The sequence below is a fragment of the Dendrobates tinctorius genome, unplaced genomic scaffold (assembly GCF_039654945.1).
Source record: "Dendrobates tinctorius isolate UK_male_01 unplaced genomic scaffold, ASM3965494v1 ptg000054l, whole genome shotgun sequence".
NCBI lineage: Eukaryota > Metazoa > Chordata > Amphibia > Anura > Dendrobatidae > Dendrobates > Dendrobates tinctorius.
In genome coordinates, this window is record NW_027361722.1 from 4109045 (window position 1) to 4126685 (window position 17641).

The window sequence follows — 17641 nt, forward strand, 5'->3', positions numbered from 1 at the left end:
AGCATTGGTAGCAGACGCTGTCTGTCTACACCATCCTGCTGCAGCGTTATTGCATGAGACTAAGCGGATACAGTAGTTGTGGCTTTACACAACTATTAAGGGTGAGTACCCTGTATTATTTCTTTATACCCATTATACCTGCACTGGTAAGGCCCTATGGGCGCGCTGTTGTGATTTCTTTTATCTTCGAGGGTGACAAGCGGCTTCCGGTAACCCGGCGGGGTTACGAAGGGGACAAGCGGCTTCCGGTGGATCGGCGGGTCCACGAAGATGGCGCAGCAGGAGCTGCAGGGACTCCAGCCGCTGTGTGTGTGAACAGCAGCCGGTGGTGTCGGTGATCGGTGACAGCAGGAGCTGTGGTGGTGCCAACAGACTTGTGTGGTATCGTAAAAAAAAAAGACAAACTGTACTGTGTGAACTGTGGCATAAGAAGTTCTGCAGAACCAAAAGGGGGCGGTGACCCAAATCGGGGTGGTAACCCAAAAGGGGGTGGAGTCCCAAATTGGCACGGTAACCCAAAAAGGGGTGGAGTCCCGAGAGGGGGCGGCAACCCAAAGTGGGGTGGTGGTCCACAAAGGGGCCAAGTTTGAAGAAATGACAGCACTGGATGGCTCAGTGGGTATGTCTAGAGTACTGCAGTGTGTGTGTATGACTTGGTCAGAATGTGGGATATCCTTTCCAGATAGTGACGATGGGCCACAGGTGTGTACCGTGATGCTGCATCGGGAAGGAGCCCCTGGTAGGCTGGACTCAAGGAGTCAGGTGACTCTGACAGGAACTCCGCTCGTTTTATCTCTGACCGAGAAAAACGTCAGAGTTCGCTGCCTCCACGGGGTCATTGTGAACTATAAAGTGGACAGAGTCCTGACTGAGATGACAAAGGGGGAGTGCTAAGGTGGTAGTATGCCACCAAACTTAGTGCATACCTTTGAGAGGCGCCGGGACTTTGTCATATTTAAAGATGTGGGGCAGGAGGATGGAGACGTTTCTACTGTAGGGCTAGCAGACACTGAGACGCTGACGCCTCCTAACGTGGACAGCCTAGACGTAAGGGCGACTGGAGAAAGAATTGCGTCAGACGAATTTACTGACCTGACGTCACCTGAAGCGTACCACAGTGTGAATGAAAATGTTGTGGTAAACAAAAAGAGAGGAGCTGACACACGGATAGAGAGTGTCTTGGGGGTTCACCGTACGGTGTGGTGTGACTGTGACGTGTTATTGCCAGTAGCCACCACTAGGACAGAATCTAATGCTGTGCTGACTGAAACTCGTGACAGGACTGGTGGTAACCTGATCGAGAAGATAACGGGAATAGAAACACAGTCAGAGGGTAACTGGGGGGTTCACTCGACTGATAGGACTGACTCAGTGGTACCCTTTGACGATATAATTAAAGAAATAGTGGTGCGACACGTGCTGGCCAAAAGAGAACAAGATCAGGAGATACAACTAATAAAAGAGACAGTGGAAGAACATGTCAAACAAGAAAGAATCTTGAAACAATTGGCCGAGCACAAGGTGGAGGGGCTCGAGAAAGAAGTCTTGGAGCTCAGAGGTCACCTGTCCACCTGGCAAAGTGTGAACAAGAGCCTTAAGGAAGAGATGGAGGAACTCAGAGGAGTAGTAGAAGGTCTTCTGCTGGAGAAGAGCTTGGACGGAGATGTGCAACGGCTGGGTCCGATTGATAACAAGACGGAACTGCCGGTACCTATCTTGGCAAAGGCTCACGAGGAGATAAAATCTCCTGAAGTTGGTGAGCAAAGAGCCGAAGAAGACAGTCACCCTGTCGGGTCAACTGTAGTGAGGGAAGTGTCCGTGGTAAAGCCAGAGTCTTCTGTCCAGGAAGAGAGCAAGACCACGACCTTCAAATCTGTGATCGAGGTACCCGAAGACATGCAAGAAGCCTGTGCGGAGGAAGGTGTACATGAGGCTTTCAAAGAGGCGGTCAAAGCGTGTGAGGTGCACTGGGCACCTGAGACTCGGCAGTTGGTGATAGTATCAGCCAGGGAAGATACATCAAACCGAGTAGCTGTCCTGAAAGAGATGCATTTGCAGTGTCTACGTGTCAAACAATTGGTTAGGCAGAGTAATATGAAGGCTGCTCGACGCCTAGAGATAGCAAGAGAGGCTATGGATCGGTTGGGTTTGAGGAAAGACGTGGTTCCGGTACCCAAAGCTCTGATTGGGAGAATCATTGGAAGGTCCGGGAAGGTAATGCAAGACCTTGTGAATATCTCCGGTGTGGTGAGGGTGAGGATCCCTCCTGATGATGAAGACCAGGTATCCAGGGAAGTGGATAGGATTTCCATCATGGTGGTTGGCTCCGTGGAAAGCCTGAGAGACTTTCGGATGCTCGTGGAGTACCTGCAAGAAATTGAGCAGTTGAGGCTGGACCGTCGGCGAATTAATAAAGAAATACAGAATACCAAGTGGCGGCCACCTCCAACCCAAGATGTAAGGACCCGAACGGTTCCTCCAAGAAGTGACATGGCAGGTGGCAGAAGAGTGTCAGCAAGTGGTAGTTCGACTGGCAGGATGACGTTGAAAGACCATAGTTCCTGTGAGACGCTGACTGAGTCACACTCAGACCAGACAGCAGGCTCTACTAAGACTTATGACCGCACCAACCGAGAGAGACGGTCAGTGAGAGAAAGATCAGGTGACGAAGCGTACTGCAGACAGGTGGAGACTAGAGAGTGTCTGATGACGCAGACAAACCGTGACTGGAGGGTCAAAGACAATGACCGGTATTATGACCGCTGGGAGCGGGGGAGGCCTAACGTAGAGATGAGGCCGTATGACAAATGGAGACGGTTCTCTCGACCTGGTGGGAAAGGTGTAGTGAATGCCCAGTCTCGAGAGCTGGGGGATATGCTGTGTGTTCAACCCCACAGGTTTGAACATAGGGAGGAGTTATGTGGTGCAGTGACCGCTGTGTCCGCTAGGGGGCGCTGTGTGGGTGTCCCAGGACAGCCGTATAAGCATATCCATTACCCTAATAGGTGTAGGATACTGAAAGATCATAATGATCAGCAGAGGTACTGCTGAGTAGTACGTTCCGTTACAATGTGTCAGGGAAGTCTGTGTGTTGCTGTGTGCAATAGGACCTTGGGTGAGGTCATAGTCATGTGATCACCTGTGGGTGTGGTTATGGACCATATAAGGTACCTGAGGCCTGGTCACATGAGGGTGAATGCTGGGACCTGATTGGTCCAGTTTGGAAGGTCCCGTGAGGAGAAGGATCTCCTCACTAACAGCACGTGTGGACACTGTGACTAATGGCGATGTGTGCCTGACCGTTCCCAGGGAGAGGGAAGGAACGTTTGCAGTGTAAAGCCGCATGCAAGGTAACCCGGAGACGGGACTGCTACTGAGAGACTGTATAGCCTGTTGGCTGGATGAAGCACAGCCTGTGTGACTAGGAGGGCTATAGGGGAGCAGAGCTCCAGTGTGAAGATACCCTGCTGTCTGCTATAAGACTGTGGCATGTTACTGCTGGAGGTTTATGAAGGATGAATAAACCTCTTGGACTATGATTTGTTGAAAATCCTGTGCCGGACGTGTTTTTTTGATCGCTGCAAGCGAGAACCCCCTACTTACATGACAGCGCTACCTCACACCATTTATAACCCCCCTCTGCTTTCTATCACTCAGCCAGTTACTTACCCATTCACACACATTTTCCCCCAGACCCGGCATTCTCATTTTGTGTACCAAGCTCTTGTGTGGCACGGTATCAAACGCTTTGGAAAAATCAAGATATACCACATCCAATGACTCACCTTGGTGCAGTCTATAGCTTACCTCTTCATAAAAACTGATTAGATTGGTGTGACCGGAGCGATTCCTCATAAACCCATGCTGATATGGAGTTACACAGTTATTCTCAGTGAGATCATCCAGAATAACGTCCCTCAGAAACCCTTCACATATCTCACCAACAATAGAGGTTAGACTTACTGGCCTCTAATTTCCAGGGTCACTTTTAGAGCCTTTTATGAATATTGGTACCACATTTGCTATGCGCCAGTCCTGTGGAACAGACCCCGTCACTGTAGAGTCTCTAAATATAAGAAATAATGGCTTGTCTATTACATTACTTAGCTCTCTTAGTACTCGTGGGTGTATGCCATCCGAACCCAGAGATTTATCTATTTTAATCTTATTTAGCCGGTTTCGCACCTCTTCTTGGGTTAGATTGGTGACATTTATATCGGGTTTTCTCTGTCTCTCGGCATTTCATTCTCCACCGTGAATACCGGGGAGAGGAATGTGTTTAATATATTACCTTTTTCCTCGTCATCTACAACCATACTTTCCTCACAATTCTTTCTAAGGGGCCTACACTGTCACTTATGATTCTCTTACTATTGATATAGGTGAAGAACAGTTTGGGATTAGTGTTACTCTCCTTTGTGCTTCTCTGTCTCCTTTTTGGCAGCTTTAATTAGTTTTTTAGATAAAGTATTTTCTCCATATAGTTTTTGGATCTTCAGCGGGGCCGTCCTGCTTTAGTAGTGTAAATGTTTTCTTGTTACTGGTAATTGCCCCTCTTATTTCTTTGTTTGGCCACATTGGGTTTTTCCTATTTCTTGTCCTTTAATTCCTACAAGGTACAAACCACTCTCAGCGCCTATTTAGGATGTCCTTAACCTCCATCTCTTTGCTCCTGGCGTACAACCTTTGGCCCCATTTTCCCCGGTGTATAACCTTCGGCCTACTGCCCCTGGTATATAACCTCCATCTTCCCGCTTCAGGGATATACCCTCCGTCCCCTCGCTCCTGGTATATAACCTCCGTCCCCCCATGCCATCTTCCTTTACTAACATATGGAGAAACGGCCACTGGTCACTGACACCAGCACGGTCCTGTAATAGGAGCCTCCGGGGTAACAAGTCCATCCATGACATTTCTGAAGAGCAGAGGGCAGAAAAGTCTCTCCACCGCTCTGCCGACCCCATAATTGCAGAGTCCAGACCTCCTCTGGTATAGGCACTAACACTGCGCCCCCGCCGGGACCTTCATGACCGAGCAGCTGCATGCAGCCGTACATCACCAAGCACAATGCCGAGCGTCGGATGGAGTGGTGTAAAGCCGCCACCACTGGACTCTGGAGGAGACATGTTCTGTGCAGTGATGGATCACACGTCTCCATCTGAGTCTGGGTTTGGTGATTCCAGGAGGACGTTACCCCCTGACTGAATTGTGCCCGCTGTTGTGAGTTCATTTTCCCCTCCGTCACTGAGGCCTGGTGAACTCCCTATTCTAGTGAAGGAAGGTAGTGAGCCTGATTATCAGGCACCTGGGACTAATGAAGACGATTGGCTGAGTGGTGTCACTGACTGGAGTTAAGGCAGCCTACGCCCTTTCTGCCCTGCGGGTGATTTCACTGTGGACTCTTGGACACCAGTCTGATTCCTGCTCTCCTAAAGCTAAGTTTTCTGTTTTGCCTTTTGCATTTAAGATTTGTTTTTGTTTTTCTTGCTTTTTGGATTCTGCCACTCCCTGCTGGAGTGTGCAGTGTTCCGTTAGCTCTGTCTTCTGAAAGTACCTGAGTGCTGATTTAGTTTTTGAAGCTTAGTTGCTTCAGGGCCATTTTTATATCAGCTTGTTGGCTTTTGTCTCTGATAGGGTTTTGGCAGATTGCAGACAGCAGCCTTCCTATCCGTTCCTATCTAGGTAGTTTTTGGGCCCCGTCTTTGCTCAGCCTGTCTTTCTGTCTGTGTAAGTGTTTTCATCTTGCTTCACCGTCATTATATGTGGGGGGCTGCCTATTGCTTTGGGGTCTGCTCTGGGGCAGATAGATTTCCCCTTTCCTTCTTTAGGCCTATGTATCTCTCCGGCTGTGATCGAGGGGTCTAGGTCATCGTAGGAACCCCCCACGGCTACTGCTAGTTGTGTTGATAGGTTCAGGGGTCTGCAATCTGATAGTTGCCAACTTCTCTGGTTTTCTGGACTTAGCTAGCATTTCTGTTTTTGCCTCCTACGGTGACTCAATCATAACAGAATCACCCGCCTAACCGCAGATCCTTGGGTACTCAATAGCAGGAAAGAATTGTTTAAAAAAAAAAAAAAAAAGAAAAAAAAAAAAAAAAAAGGAGTGTGTATATTCTTTCCTCTATATCTCTGAGGCTGTAGGGGGAATTTTTTTTCCTCTCAATGGAGATAAAGCAAGTGTCTGATCGTGTGGAGCAGCTCGCTGCTGAAGTGCGAGGAATTTCCGCCTATCTTGCTCGTTCACATGCTGTTGAACCAAAGATCCCCACACCTGATGTATTTTTTGGGGATCGACCTAAATTTTTGAGTTTCAAAAATAATTGTAAATTATTTTTTGCTTTGAAGCCTAACTCGTCAGGGAGCCCCGCGCAGCACGTTAAAATTGTCATCTCTTTGCTGCGTGGCGATCCCCAGGATTGGGCGTTTTCTTTGAAACCAGATGACCCTATTCTGACTAATGTGAACGCATTTTTTCAAGCCTTGGGGTTGCTGTACGACGAACCTAATGCTATTGATCAGGCTGAAAAGACCCTGTTAGCATTGAACCAGGGTCGAGAATCTGCAGAGTTGTACTGTCAAAAGTTCCGAAAGTGGGCGGTCCTTACTACCTGGAATGATAGTGCCTTGGCTGCTCTCTTTCGGAAGGGTTTGTCAGAAGCCGTAAAAGATACTATGGTGGGATTTCCTGTTCCCTCTGGTCTGCACGATTCTATGTCTTTAGCCATTCAGGTTGATCGGCGTTTACGTGAACGCAGGATTACACGAGAGGTGTTGCCACCGGTTGAACAGACGTCTGAACCTATGCAATGTGATAGAGTTTTGTCTAAGGCGCAACGTCAGGAATTCAGAAGGCGTAATAAGCTGTGTTTTTTCTGTGGAGATGCCTCACATATTATTTCTGTTTGTCCTAAACATGAGAAACGCTTTGCACACACGTTTGCTGTTGGTGGGGTTCAGCCTAAGTTTCTTTTGGCGATTACTCTGATCTGTTCCCTGTCCACATTTTCCGCCAAGGCTTTTGTGGATTCGGGAGCAGCGCTAAACCTAATGGACTTGGATTTTGCTAAACGTTGTGGATTTCCGTTGACACCTCTGCAGACGCCTATCCCTTTGAGGGGAATTGATGCTACCCCTCTGGCTAAAAATAAACCTCAGTTTTGGACCCAGTTGGTCATGCGGGTCGCCCCAGACCACCAAGAAAATTGCAGATTTTTGGTGTTGCATGGTCTGCATGATGCCGTTGTTCTGGGGTTTCCCTGGTTGCAGATTCATAATCCAGTTTTGGATTGGAAGTCTGTGTCTTTGGTGAGTTGGGGTTGCCGGTGTACCTTTAGTGAGGCTCCGGTTTTTTCCACCTCTCCTCAGTCGCATGAGGTTCCTGACTATTTGGCGGACTTCTATGATGTATTTAGTGAGAATGAGTCTGCGTCCTTGCCTCCTCATAGGAGTTATGACTGTGCAATTGAACTAAGCCCGGGGTGTAAATTTCCCAAGGGTCGGCTCTTCAATTTATCTGTACCCGAGCACGAGGCTATGCGGTCCTATATTAAGGAGGCGTTGGAGAAGGGTCATATTAGACCATCCTCTTCACCCTTAGGTGCCGGGTTTTTTTTTGTGGCCAAGAAGGATGGTTCTTTAAGGCCTTGTATTGATTATCGTGCCCTCAATAAAATTACTATTAAATATCAGTATCCGTTACCCCTGATTTCGGATCTATTCTCTAGAGTCAGAGGTGCTTGCTGGTTTACCAAGCTTGACCTCAGGGGGGCGTATAATCTTATCCGCATTAAGCAGGGGGATGAATGGAAGACGGCGTTTAATACTCCGGAGGGACATTTTGAGTACCTGGTGATGCCTTTTGGGCTCACTAATGCCCCTTCTGTCTTCCAGTGCTTCATGAACGATATTTTCCGAGACTTTGTCGATAAATTTTTGATTATCTATCTGGACGATATTTTGATCTTCTCCAAGGATTGGGATGCTCATGTGGAACATATTCGGACTGTGTTCCGGATCTTGAGAGAGAATTCTCTGTATGTCAAAGGATCAAAATGCCTTTTTGGAGTACAGAGGATTTCTTTTTTGGGATTTATTTTGTCTCCGTCAACTATTGAAATGGACCCGGCCAAGGTACAGGCCATTTATGATTGGGTTCAGCCCACTTCTTTGAAGGCCCTCCAGAAGTTTTTGGGTTTTGCTAATTTTTATCGGAAATTTATAGCAAAATTTTCTAGTATTGCCAAACCATTGACTGACCTGACCAGGAAGGGTGCGGATGTGTTGAATTGGTCTCCGGAGGCGGTTGCTTCCTTTCAGGAGCTGAAGCGTAGATTTACCTCCGCCCCGATTGTGCGGCAACCTGATGTCTCACTCCCGTTTCAGGTAGAGGTGGATGCTTCTGAGATTGGTGCAGGAGCAGTGTTGTCCCAAAAGGATCCGGTATCATCTAAAATGAATCCCTGTGCTTTCTTTTCCCGAAAGTTCTCTTCATCTGAACGTAACTATGATGTGGGGAATCGGGAACTGTTGGCCATGAAATGGGCATTTGAGGAGTGGAGACATTAGTTGGAGGGAGCCAAACATCAAGTTGTGGTCCTCACTGACCACAAAAATTTGATTTACCTAGAGTCGGCTAAACGCTTGAACCCTAGACAGGCTAGGTGGGCCTTGTTTTTTACACGTTTTGATTTTGTGGTCTCTTTCCTTCCTGGAACTAAGAATGTCAAGGCAGACGCCCTCTCTAGGAGTTTCTTTGCTGATTCTCCTGTGGTGACCAAGCCTGCTACCATCTTAGGCAAAGGGGTAGTTCTTTCTGCCATCTCGCCCGATTTGAGACTTGCTCTGCAAGAGTTCCAGGAGGACAAACCTGAGCGTTGCCCCAGTGGAAAGTTGTATGTTCCTGACCAGTGGAGGAAGAGAGTGATGTCTGAAGTTCATTGCTCTGCATTGGCTGGTCATCCAGGTATTTTTGGTACTAGAGATCTGGTGAGTCGCTCTTTTTGGTGGCCCACCTTGTCTCATGATGTCAGGAATTTTGTGCAGTCCTGTGGGACTTGCTCCCGGTCTAAATCTTGTTCTCGCTCTAGTGGGTTGTTGATGCCTTTGCCGGTCCCCAGGAGGCCATGGACCCATATTTCAATGGATTTCATCTCTGATATGCCGGTCTCTCAAAGAATGACTGTTATTTGGGTGATTTGTGATAGGTTCTCTAAGATGGTTCATCTTGTGCCACTCCCTAAGTTGCCATCTTCCTCTGAGTTGGTGCCCCTGTTTTTGCAACAGGTGGTTCGATTGCACGGGATTCCTGAGAACATTGTATCTGACAGAGGAGTTCAATTTGTGTCTAAATTTTGGAGGACGTTCTGTTCCAAGTTGGGAATTCAGTTGTCCTTCTCCTCTGCTTTTCACCCTCAGACCAATGGGCAGACAGAGAGAACAAACCAGACCTTGGAGTCGTATTTGAGATGTTTTATTTCCGCTGATTAGGATGATTGGGTTTCATTTTTTCCCTTGGCCGAATTTGCTTTAAATAATAGAGCTAGTTCTGCCACTTTGATGTCACCTTTTTTTTGTAACTTTGGGTTTCATCCTCGATTTTCTTCAGGGCAGGTGGAGCCCTCTGCCTGCCCAGGTGTTGACACTGTGGTGGAGAGAATGCACCAGATCTGGGACCAAGTGGTGGATAAGTTATCTCTCTCCCAGGAAAAGGCCCAGCTGTTTTCCAATCGACATAGGACCATTGGTCCCCAGTTTAAGATTGGTGATATGGTGTGGTTATCATCAAAAAATATTGCTATGAAGGTGGCTTCTCCTAAGTTTAAGCCTAGATTTATTGGGCCTTACAAGATTTTGGAGATTATTAATCCGGTCTCTTTTCGTTTGGCTCTTCCTGTCACATTTAAGATCCATAATGTGTTCCATAAGTCCTTGTTGAAGAGGTTTGTTGAGCCAGTTGTGCCTGAGGTGGCACCTCCGGACCCTGTATTGGTTGAAGGTAACTTGGAATATGAGGTAGAGAAAATTCTGGATTCCCGTCTGGCTAGACGGAGACTCCAGTATTTGGTTAAGTGGAAGGGTTATGGTCAGGAGGATAATTCCTGGGTCTCTGCCTCTGATATTCATGCCAAAAGATTGGTGCGTGCCTTTCATCGGGCTCACCCTGATCGCCCTGGTAGCGTTGTTGAGGGTTCGGTGACCCCTCCTCAAGGGGGGGGGGTACTGTTGTGAGTTCATTTTCCCCTCCGTCACTGAGGCCTGGTGAACTCCCTATTCTAGTGAAGGAAGGTAGTGAGCCTGATTATCAGGCACCTGGGACTAATGAAGACGATTGGCTGAGTGAAGTCACTGACTGGATTTAAGGCAGCCTACGTCGTTTCTGCCCTGTGGGTGATTTCTCTGTGGACTCTTGGACACCAGTCTGATTCCTGCTCTCCTAAAGCTAAGTTTTTTCTGTTTTGCCTTTTGCATTTAAGATTTGTTTTTGTTTTTCTTGCTTTTTGGATTCTGCCACTCCCTGCTGGAGTGTGCAGTGTTCCGTTAGCTCTGTCTTCTGAAAGTACCTGAGTGCTGATTTAGTTTTTGAAGCTTAGTTGCTTCAGGGCCATTTTTATATCAGCTTGTTGGCTTTTGTCTCTGATAGGGTTTTAGCAGACTGCAGACAGCAGCCTTCCTATCCGTTCCTATCTAGGTAGTTTTTGGGCCCAGTCTTTGCTCAGCCTGTCTTTCTGTCTGTGTAAGTGTTTTCATCTTGCTTCACCGTCATTATATGTGGGGGGCTGCCTATTGCTTTGGGGTCTGCTCTGGGGCAGATAGATTTCCCCTTTCCTTCTTTAGGCCTATGTATCTCTCCGGCTGTGATCGAGGGGTCTAGGTCATCGAAGGAACCCCCAACGGCTACTGCTAGTTGTGTTGATAGGTTCAGGGGTCTGCAATCTGATAGTTGCCAACTTCTCTGGTTTTCTGGACTTAGCTAGCATTTCTGTTTTTGCCTCCTACGGTGACTCAATCATAACAGCCCGCTGTAAAGATGGTGAAAAAGGATAATGCTATGTGCTGTTATCAGGGGGAGGTCACGGACCCTCAGCTCCAGTGATGGGAAATCTTAGTCTTGAGCACAAGACATTGAGGACAATTGTAGCTTCAGCTTTGTGGGAACAGTTTGGGGTTTGCCTTTCTCTGTTCCCCATGACTGTGCCCAGTGCACAAGCTCCATACAGACATGGGAGGGAGGACATGAGGGGCCGCACAGATCCCGGACCCCAAACCCCATCCAACAATGAAAATTGTGAGCCCGGCCTCACACCAACATCAAGGTCTGACCCCACAAATGGGCAAAAATACCCACAGACAACTACAAATTTTTGCAGAAATCCTTTCCAGAAGAGTGGGAGACGTTATATCTGCAGTTGGGAGACTCCATGTTAATGTCTATGGATATATAAAAGTAGGTCAGAGAAGCCCCCGGAGGTGGATGTGAGGGGCACATACTTTTCTCCATATTAATGTCTATGGATGTAGATGAGGACAGTGAAGCCCCCGAAGGTGGATGTGGGGGGCACATACTTTCTCCATATTAATGTCTATGAATGTAGATGAGGTCAGAGAAGCCCCCGGAGGTGGATGTGGGGGGCACATACTTTCCTCCATATTAATGTCTATGGATGATGAGGACAGCGAAGCACCCGGAGATGGATGAGGGGGGCACACACTTTCTCCATATTAATGTCTATAGATGTAGATGAGGACAGAGAAGCCCCCGGAGGTGGATGTGGGGGGCACATACTTTCCTCCATATTAATGTCTATGGATGTAGATGAGGACAGAGAAGCCCCCGGAGGTGGATGTGGGGGGCACATACTTTCCTCCATATTAATGTCTATGGATGTAGATGAGGACAGTGAAGCCCCCGGAGGTGGATGTGGGGGGCACATACTTTCTCCATATTAATGTCTATGGATGTAGATGAGGACAGTGAAGCCCCCGGAGGTGGATGTGGGGGGCACATACTTTCTCCATATTAATGTCTATGGATGTAGATGAGGACAGGGAAGCCCCCGGAGGTGGATGTGGGGGGCACATACTTTCTCCATATTAATGTCTATGGATGTAGATGAGGACAGTGAAGCCCCCCGGAGGTGGATGTGGGGGGCACATACTTTCTCCATATTAATGTCTATGGATGTAGATGAGGACAGTGAAGCCCCCGGAGGTGGATGTGGGGGTCACATACTTTCTCCATAATAATGTCTATGGATGTAGATGAGGACAGGGAAGCCCCCGGTGGTGGATGTGGGGGGCACATACTTTCTCCATATTAATGTCTATGGATGAAGATGAGGACAGGGAAGCCCCCGGTGGTGGATGTGGGGGGCACATACTTTTCTCCATATTAATGTCTATGGATGTAGATGAGGACAGAGAAGCCCCCGGAGGTGGATGTGGGGGGCACATACTTTCTCCATAATAATGTCTATGGATGTAGATGAGGACAGTGAAGCCCCCGGAGGTGGATGTGGGGGGCACATACTTTCTCCATAATAATGTCTATGGATGTAGATGAGGACAGTGAAGCCCCCGGAGGTGGATGTGGGGGGCACATACTTTCTCCATATTAATGTCTATGGATGAAGATGAGGACAGGGAAGCCCCCGGTGGTGGATGTGAGGGGCACATACTTTTCTCCATATTAATGTCTATGGATGTAGATGAGGACAGAGAAGCCCCCGGAGGTGGATGTGGGGGGCACATACTTTCCTCCATATTAATGTCTATGGATGTAGATGAGGACAGTGAAGCCCCCGGAGGTGGATGTGGGGGGCACATACTTTCTCCATATTAATGTCTATGGATGTAGATGAAGACAGTGAAGCCCCCGGAGGTGGATGTGGGGGGCACATACTTTCTCCATATTAATGTCTATGGATGTAGATGAGGACAGAGAAGCCCCCGGTGGTGGATGTGGGGGGCACATACTTTCTCCATATTAATGTCTATGGATGTAGATGAGGACAGTGAAGCCCCCGGAGGTGGATGTGGGGGGCACATACTTTCTCCATATTAATGTCTATGGATGTAGATGAGGACAGAGAAGCCCCCGGAGGTGGATGTGGAGGGCACATACTTTCCTCCATATTAATGTCTATGGATGTAGATGAGGACAGTGAAGCCCCCGGAGGTGGATGTGGGGGGCACATACTTTCTCCATATTAATGTCTATGGATGTAGATGAAGACAGTGAAGCCCCCGGAGGTGGATGTGGGGGGCACATACTTTCTCCATATTAATGTCTATGGATGTAGATGAGGACAGAGAAGCCCCCGGTGGTGGATGTGGGGGGCACATACTTTCTCCATATTAATGTCTATGGATGTAGATGAGGACAGTGAAGCCCCCGGAGGTGGATGTGGGGGGCACATACTTTCTCCATATTAATGTCTATGGATGAAGATGAGGACAGGGAAGCCCCCGGTGGTGGATGTGAGGGGCACATACTTTTCTCCATATTAATGTCTATGGATGTAGATGAGGACAGAGAAGCCCCCGGAGGTGGATGTGGGGGGCACATACTTTCTCCATATTAATGTCTATGGATGTAGATGAGGACAGGGAAGCCCCCGGTGGTGGATGTGGAGGGCACATACTGAATACATTGTAGATACTGATGTGGATGGTCATTTATGGATGTTGATGTGGATGGTCATTTCCTTCCACACTGCTGGCTCTCAGTAGTGCAGCCTCAGGCTTTTGGCCGGTAACTTTGAGAAATATTCAGCATAGAAATCCTTTTCTTATCAGTGCTGGCCCTGGATGGATTTGTATACAGTCCCGTGTCTCTGGTGGTATAGGTCTGGTGTGTGGCGTCACCTGTCCTCACCTTCCAGTGACCGATCTCACGGTCCATCTCCTGCTGCCTCTGCGCTGACTTCATCTTCAGCTCTTCCAGACCGGTGTTCACAGACAGGGTCTGCAGAGCCTCCAGGTCCACCAGACGGCCGAACTTCATCATCATCTGCTGGCGGCACTGCTCCTCCAGACCTGGATATGGTATACATAAGTGTGATGGTTCCGCAGTGGGCCCCCCGGGTCACCCATGTCCCCCATATGGTGGACGCCAGGTCACTCACTCTGTATCTTGGTCTCCATCTCCTTCTTCTCTCGGATCAGCTGCTTGTGCTGCTCCTTGGCCTTTTTGTACAGTTCTCGCTGCTCCACCTTCTCCATGTGGAGCTCCCGGATCCGGAGCTGCAGAGCCTCTAAGTTATGGTTGGTGAAGACCAGGACCTGTGATAAGTCACTGGGAATCTCTCCATTTATGATGTAATCCACCTGCAGAAGGTAAACGGACAACAAACTCTGCTCCCGACTGCCCAATAATAAAGAATAATGATATAGTGTGGTGTCCGACAGCGAGTGCAGTGTAATCTCCGGCAGGTACGTGTAGTGTAATCTCCGGCACATACGTGTATTGTAGTGTCCAGCAGGTACATGTAGTGTAATCTCCGACAGGTACGTGTAATCTCCAGCAGGTACGTGTAGTGTAATCTCCAGCAGATACGTCCAGTGTAATCTCCAGTAGGTACGTGTAGTGTAATCTCCGGCACATACGTGTATTGTAGTGTCCAGCAGGTACATGTAGTGTAATCTCCGACAGGTACGTGTAATCTCCAGCAGGTACGTGCAGTGTAATCTCCAGTAGGTACGGGTAGTGTAGTGTAATCTCCAGCAGGTACATGTATTGTAATCTCCAGCAGGTACGTGTAGTGTAATCTCCAGCAGGTACGTGTAGTGTCCAGCAGGTACGTGTAGTGTAATCTCCGGCAGGTACGTGTAGTGTAATCTCCAGCATGTACAGTATGTGTAGTGTAATCACCAGCAGGTACGTGTACTGTAATCTCCGGCAGATACGTGGACTGTAATCTTCGGCAGGTACAGTATGTGTAGTGTAATCTCCAGCATGTACAGTATGTGTAGTGTAATCTCCAGCAGGAACGTGTAGTGTAATCTCCAGCAGGTACGTGTAGTGTAGTGTCCAGTAATAAAGAATAATAAATGTTATTTCTATAGCGCCGACATATTCCGCAGCACTTTACATTTCAGAGGGGATTTGTACAGACAATAGACATTGCAGCATAACAATAATCACATAGATCATAACAGATACCAAGAGGAATGAGGGCCCTGCTCGCAAGCTTACAGTCTATGAGGAAAGAGGGAGACACGAAAGGTGGGTGGTAACAGTCGCCCTGATTGTATGGACCAGCCATAATGTTAAGTGTGTAACAGTACAGACACAGAGGGCTAATGGATGCATAAAGCATGTGGGAACATGCGGAGGCCAGTCAAGACCAGCTGGAGAGGGGGTAAGCCTGCAACCAACCCCAGTGCCCCAGTTAGCTGTCTCTCCGGAGGCCCTGTCCCTATTGCCAACACCAGGCCTGCTACTGACAGTTGCCTGTGTTTCCACTGCAAGCGGCCTGGTCACCTCAGTTACACCTGTGCAGAAAAGCCGAAGAACCCCCCCAGCCAAGGCCTCTGGGCCCAACGCCTCTGTTCTTTTGGTGGGATGTGTGGTTAGGAGGATTGACGACAACGTTCAACCTGTTAAGGTGGGGGCCCGTCTTACTACAGGCCTCAAGGACACCGGGGCTGAACGAACCCTCATCCATCCTGGACTGGCGGCCCCTGAAGAGTTTGTTGAGGGGAAAACCCTGACTGTCACCGGGATTGGAGGCACCCATTGTCCCTTGCCAGTGGCCCGGGTTTTCCTTGATTGGGGTGCTGGGAGCAGGTTGAGGGAAGTGGGAGTGTCTGAAAACCTGCCCACTGATGTTTTATTGGGGACTGACTTGGGGAGGATGGTTGCATACAATGTCCCTGACACCCCTCCCAAGTCTGATAATAAGGGTAACGTTAACCCTGGTGTTGATGATGATGATGATGATGGGAAACTGAATGTGTTGCCTGCTAATGCCTTGATGAGTAATGATGCAATTAACATTCTTTCCCCAGGAATGATGCTGATGTGAATGTACCAAAGCAATCTGATAACCATTCTTTTCCTAGGAATGTTGATGTATCTGTGCCGACTGAACCTGTTAACCATTTCTTTGAAACGGTAGATGTGTCCACAGGTACCGAAGTGCTCAGCCCCGTCACTCTGCGGAGTGAGACGGCTGAGGAACCCCTGGCAGGAGCAAGCAACGGTGCTCAGGGAAATGGGGAGGTGCATGGGGACCATGAGGAAGATAATGCCATGCAGCTGACCAGTGCCACCGAGGAAGGTAACTGGACCATAAGTAGCACTGCTCCTGAAGTGTTGGGGGTGGATGGGGAGGTAGAGCCCATAGCAGCACCGACTGGTGGGTCTGTAGAAATCTCCAGGGAGACAGCACACGTAGCAGCTGTCACACGCAGTCAGAGTGCCCAGATCGCAGGTAGCGCCCTGCCTCCTGGACCCTCTTCTGCTACAGGAGAGACTGAACCAGAGGTGAACCCAGAGCAGGTTCCAGAGGGTCCCAGTAAGGAAGGAACCTGACGTCACTTCTGGCAGCCTCCAGCAAGGAGTTCCAGTCTGCTCTGCACTCAGATGCCAGCCTGGAGAAATTGAGACACCTCGCCGAGACGCCCACCTCCGAGTCTGATAAGGAGAGGGTGTTCTGGGAACGAGGAAGGTTGTACCGGGAGACAGCACCCGGAGATTCCAAAAGGAGTGGTTGAGGGAGAGACAGCTGGTCGTCCCCCTACAGTTCAGAACTGAGTTGTTGCCGATTGCCCATGAGATTCCACTCGCTGGACACTTGGGGATCAGCAAAACAAAGGCACGACTGTCTCAACAGTTCTATTGGCCCAAGATGGGGACAGATGTAGCACAATACTGCCGCTCCTGTGACACTTGTCAAATGGTGGGTAAGGCGGGGCCTGCCCTTAAGGCTCCCCTTATTCCTTTGCCGGTGATAGAGGAGCCTTTCCAGAGAATCACGGTGGACATTGTAGGCCCGCTGTCCGTCCCCAGCAGCTCTGGAAAGCGATACATTCTAACCGTGGTAGACTACGCTACCCGGTACCCAGAGGCAGTAGCTCTGTCTTCAACCAGGGCAGATAAGGTGGCTGACGCACTGGTGACCATCTTTTCAAGGGTAGGATTTCCCAGGGAGATGCTTACCGATCAAGGGACCCAATTCATTTCTCGCCTAATGGAGGCTCTCTGTGAGAAAATGCAGGTGAAGCACCTGGTATCGAGTGTGTATCACCCACAGACTAATGGTTTGTGTGAACGCTTCAACGGTACACTCAAACAGATGCTCCGCATGCTGACTGAGACCCAAGGGCGCGACTGGGAGCGGTACCTCCCACACCTGCTGTTCGCTTACAGAGAAGTTCCGCAGGCCTCGACCGGGTTCTCCCCCTTCGAGCTCCTGTATGGCAGGCGAGTCCGGGGACCCCTTGGGTTGATAAGAGAATCCTGGGAAGATGAGTCAAACCCCACAGAAGTGTCCATCGTGGATTATGTCATGCGCTTCCGTGACAAGATGCAGACCTTGACGCAGTTGGTGCATGACAACATGACGCAGGCTCAGGCTGACCAGAAGCAGTGGTATGACCAGAATGCCCGGAAGCGGACCTACCAGGTGGGTCAAAAGGT

General features: G+C 49.0%; 2 protein-coding genes across 3 annotated transcripts in view; one reads left to right on the plus strand and one right to left on the minus strand.

Annotated features, from left to right (window-relative positions):
• The window catches only part of COX17 (cytochrome c oxidase copper chaperone COX17), a 329935-nt gene that overhangs the window by 242616 nt on the left and 69678 nt on the right, over positions 1-17641 (plus strand). The window lies entirely within an intron of this gene.
• The window catches only part of CFAP44 (cilia and flagella associated protein 44), a 108380-nt gene that overhangs the window by 26457 nt on the left and 64282 nt on the right, over positions 1-17641 (minus strand). For both annotated transcript variants that reach the window (XM_073577027.1, XM_073577026.1), the window contains exons 32-33: positions 14124-14325; positions 13874-14034 (exon numbers count right to left, since the gene is read on the minus strand). In XM_073577027.1, coding sequence (XP_073433128.1) covers positions 13874-14034; positions 14124-14325 — 363 coding nt within the window. The remainder of the gene's footprint in view (positions 1-13873; positions 14035-14123; positions 14326-17641) is intronic.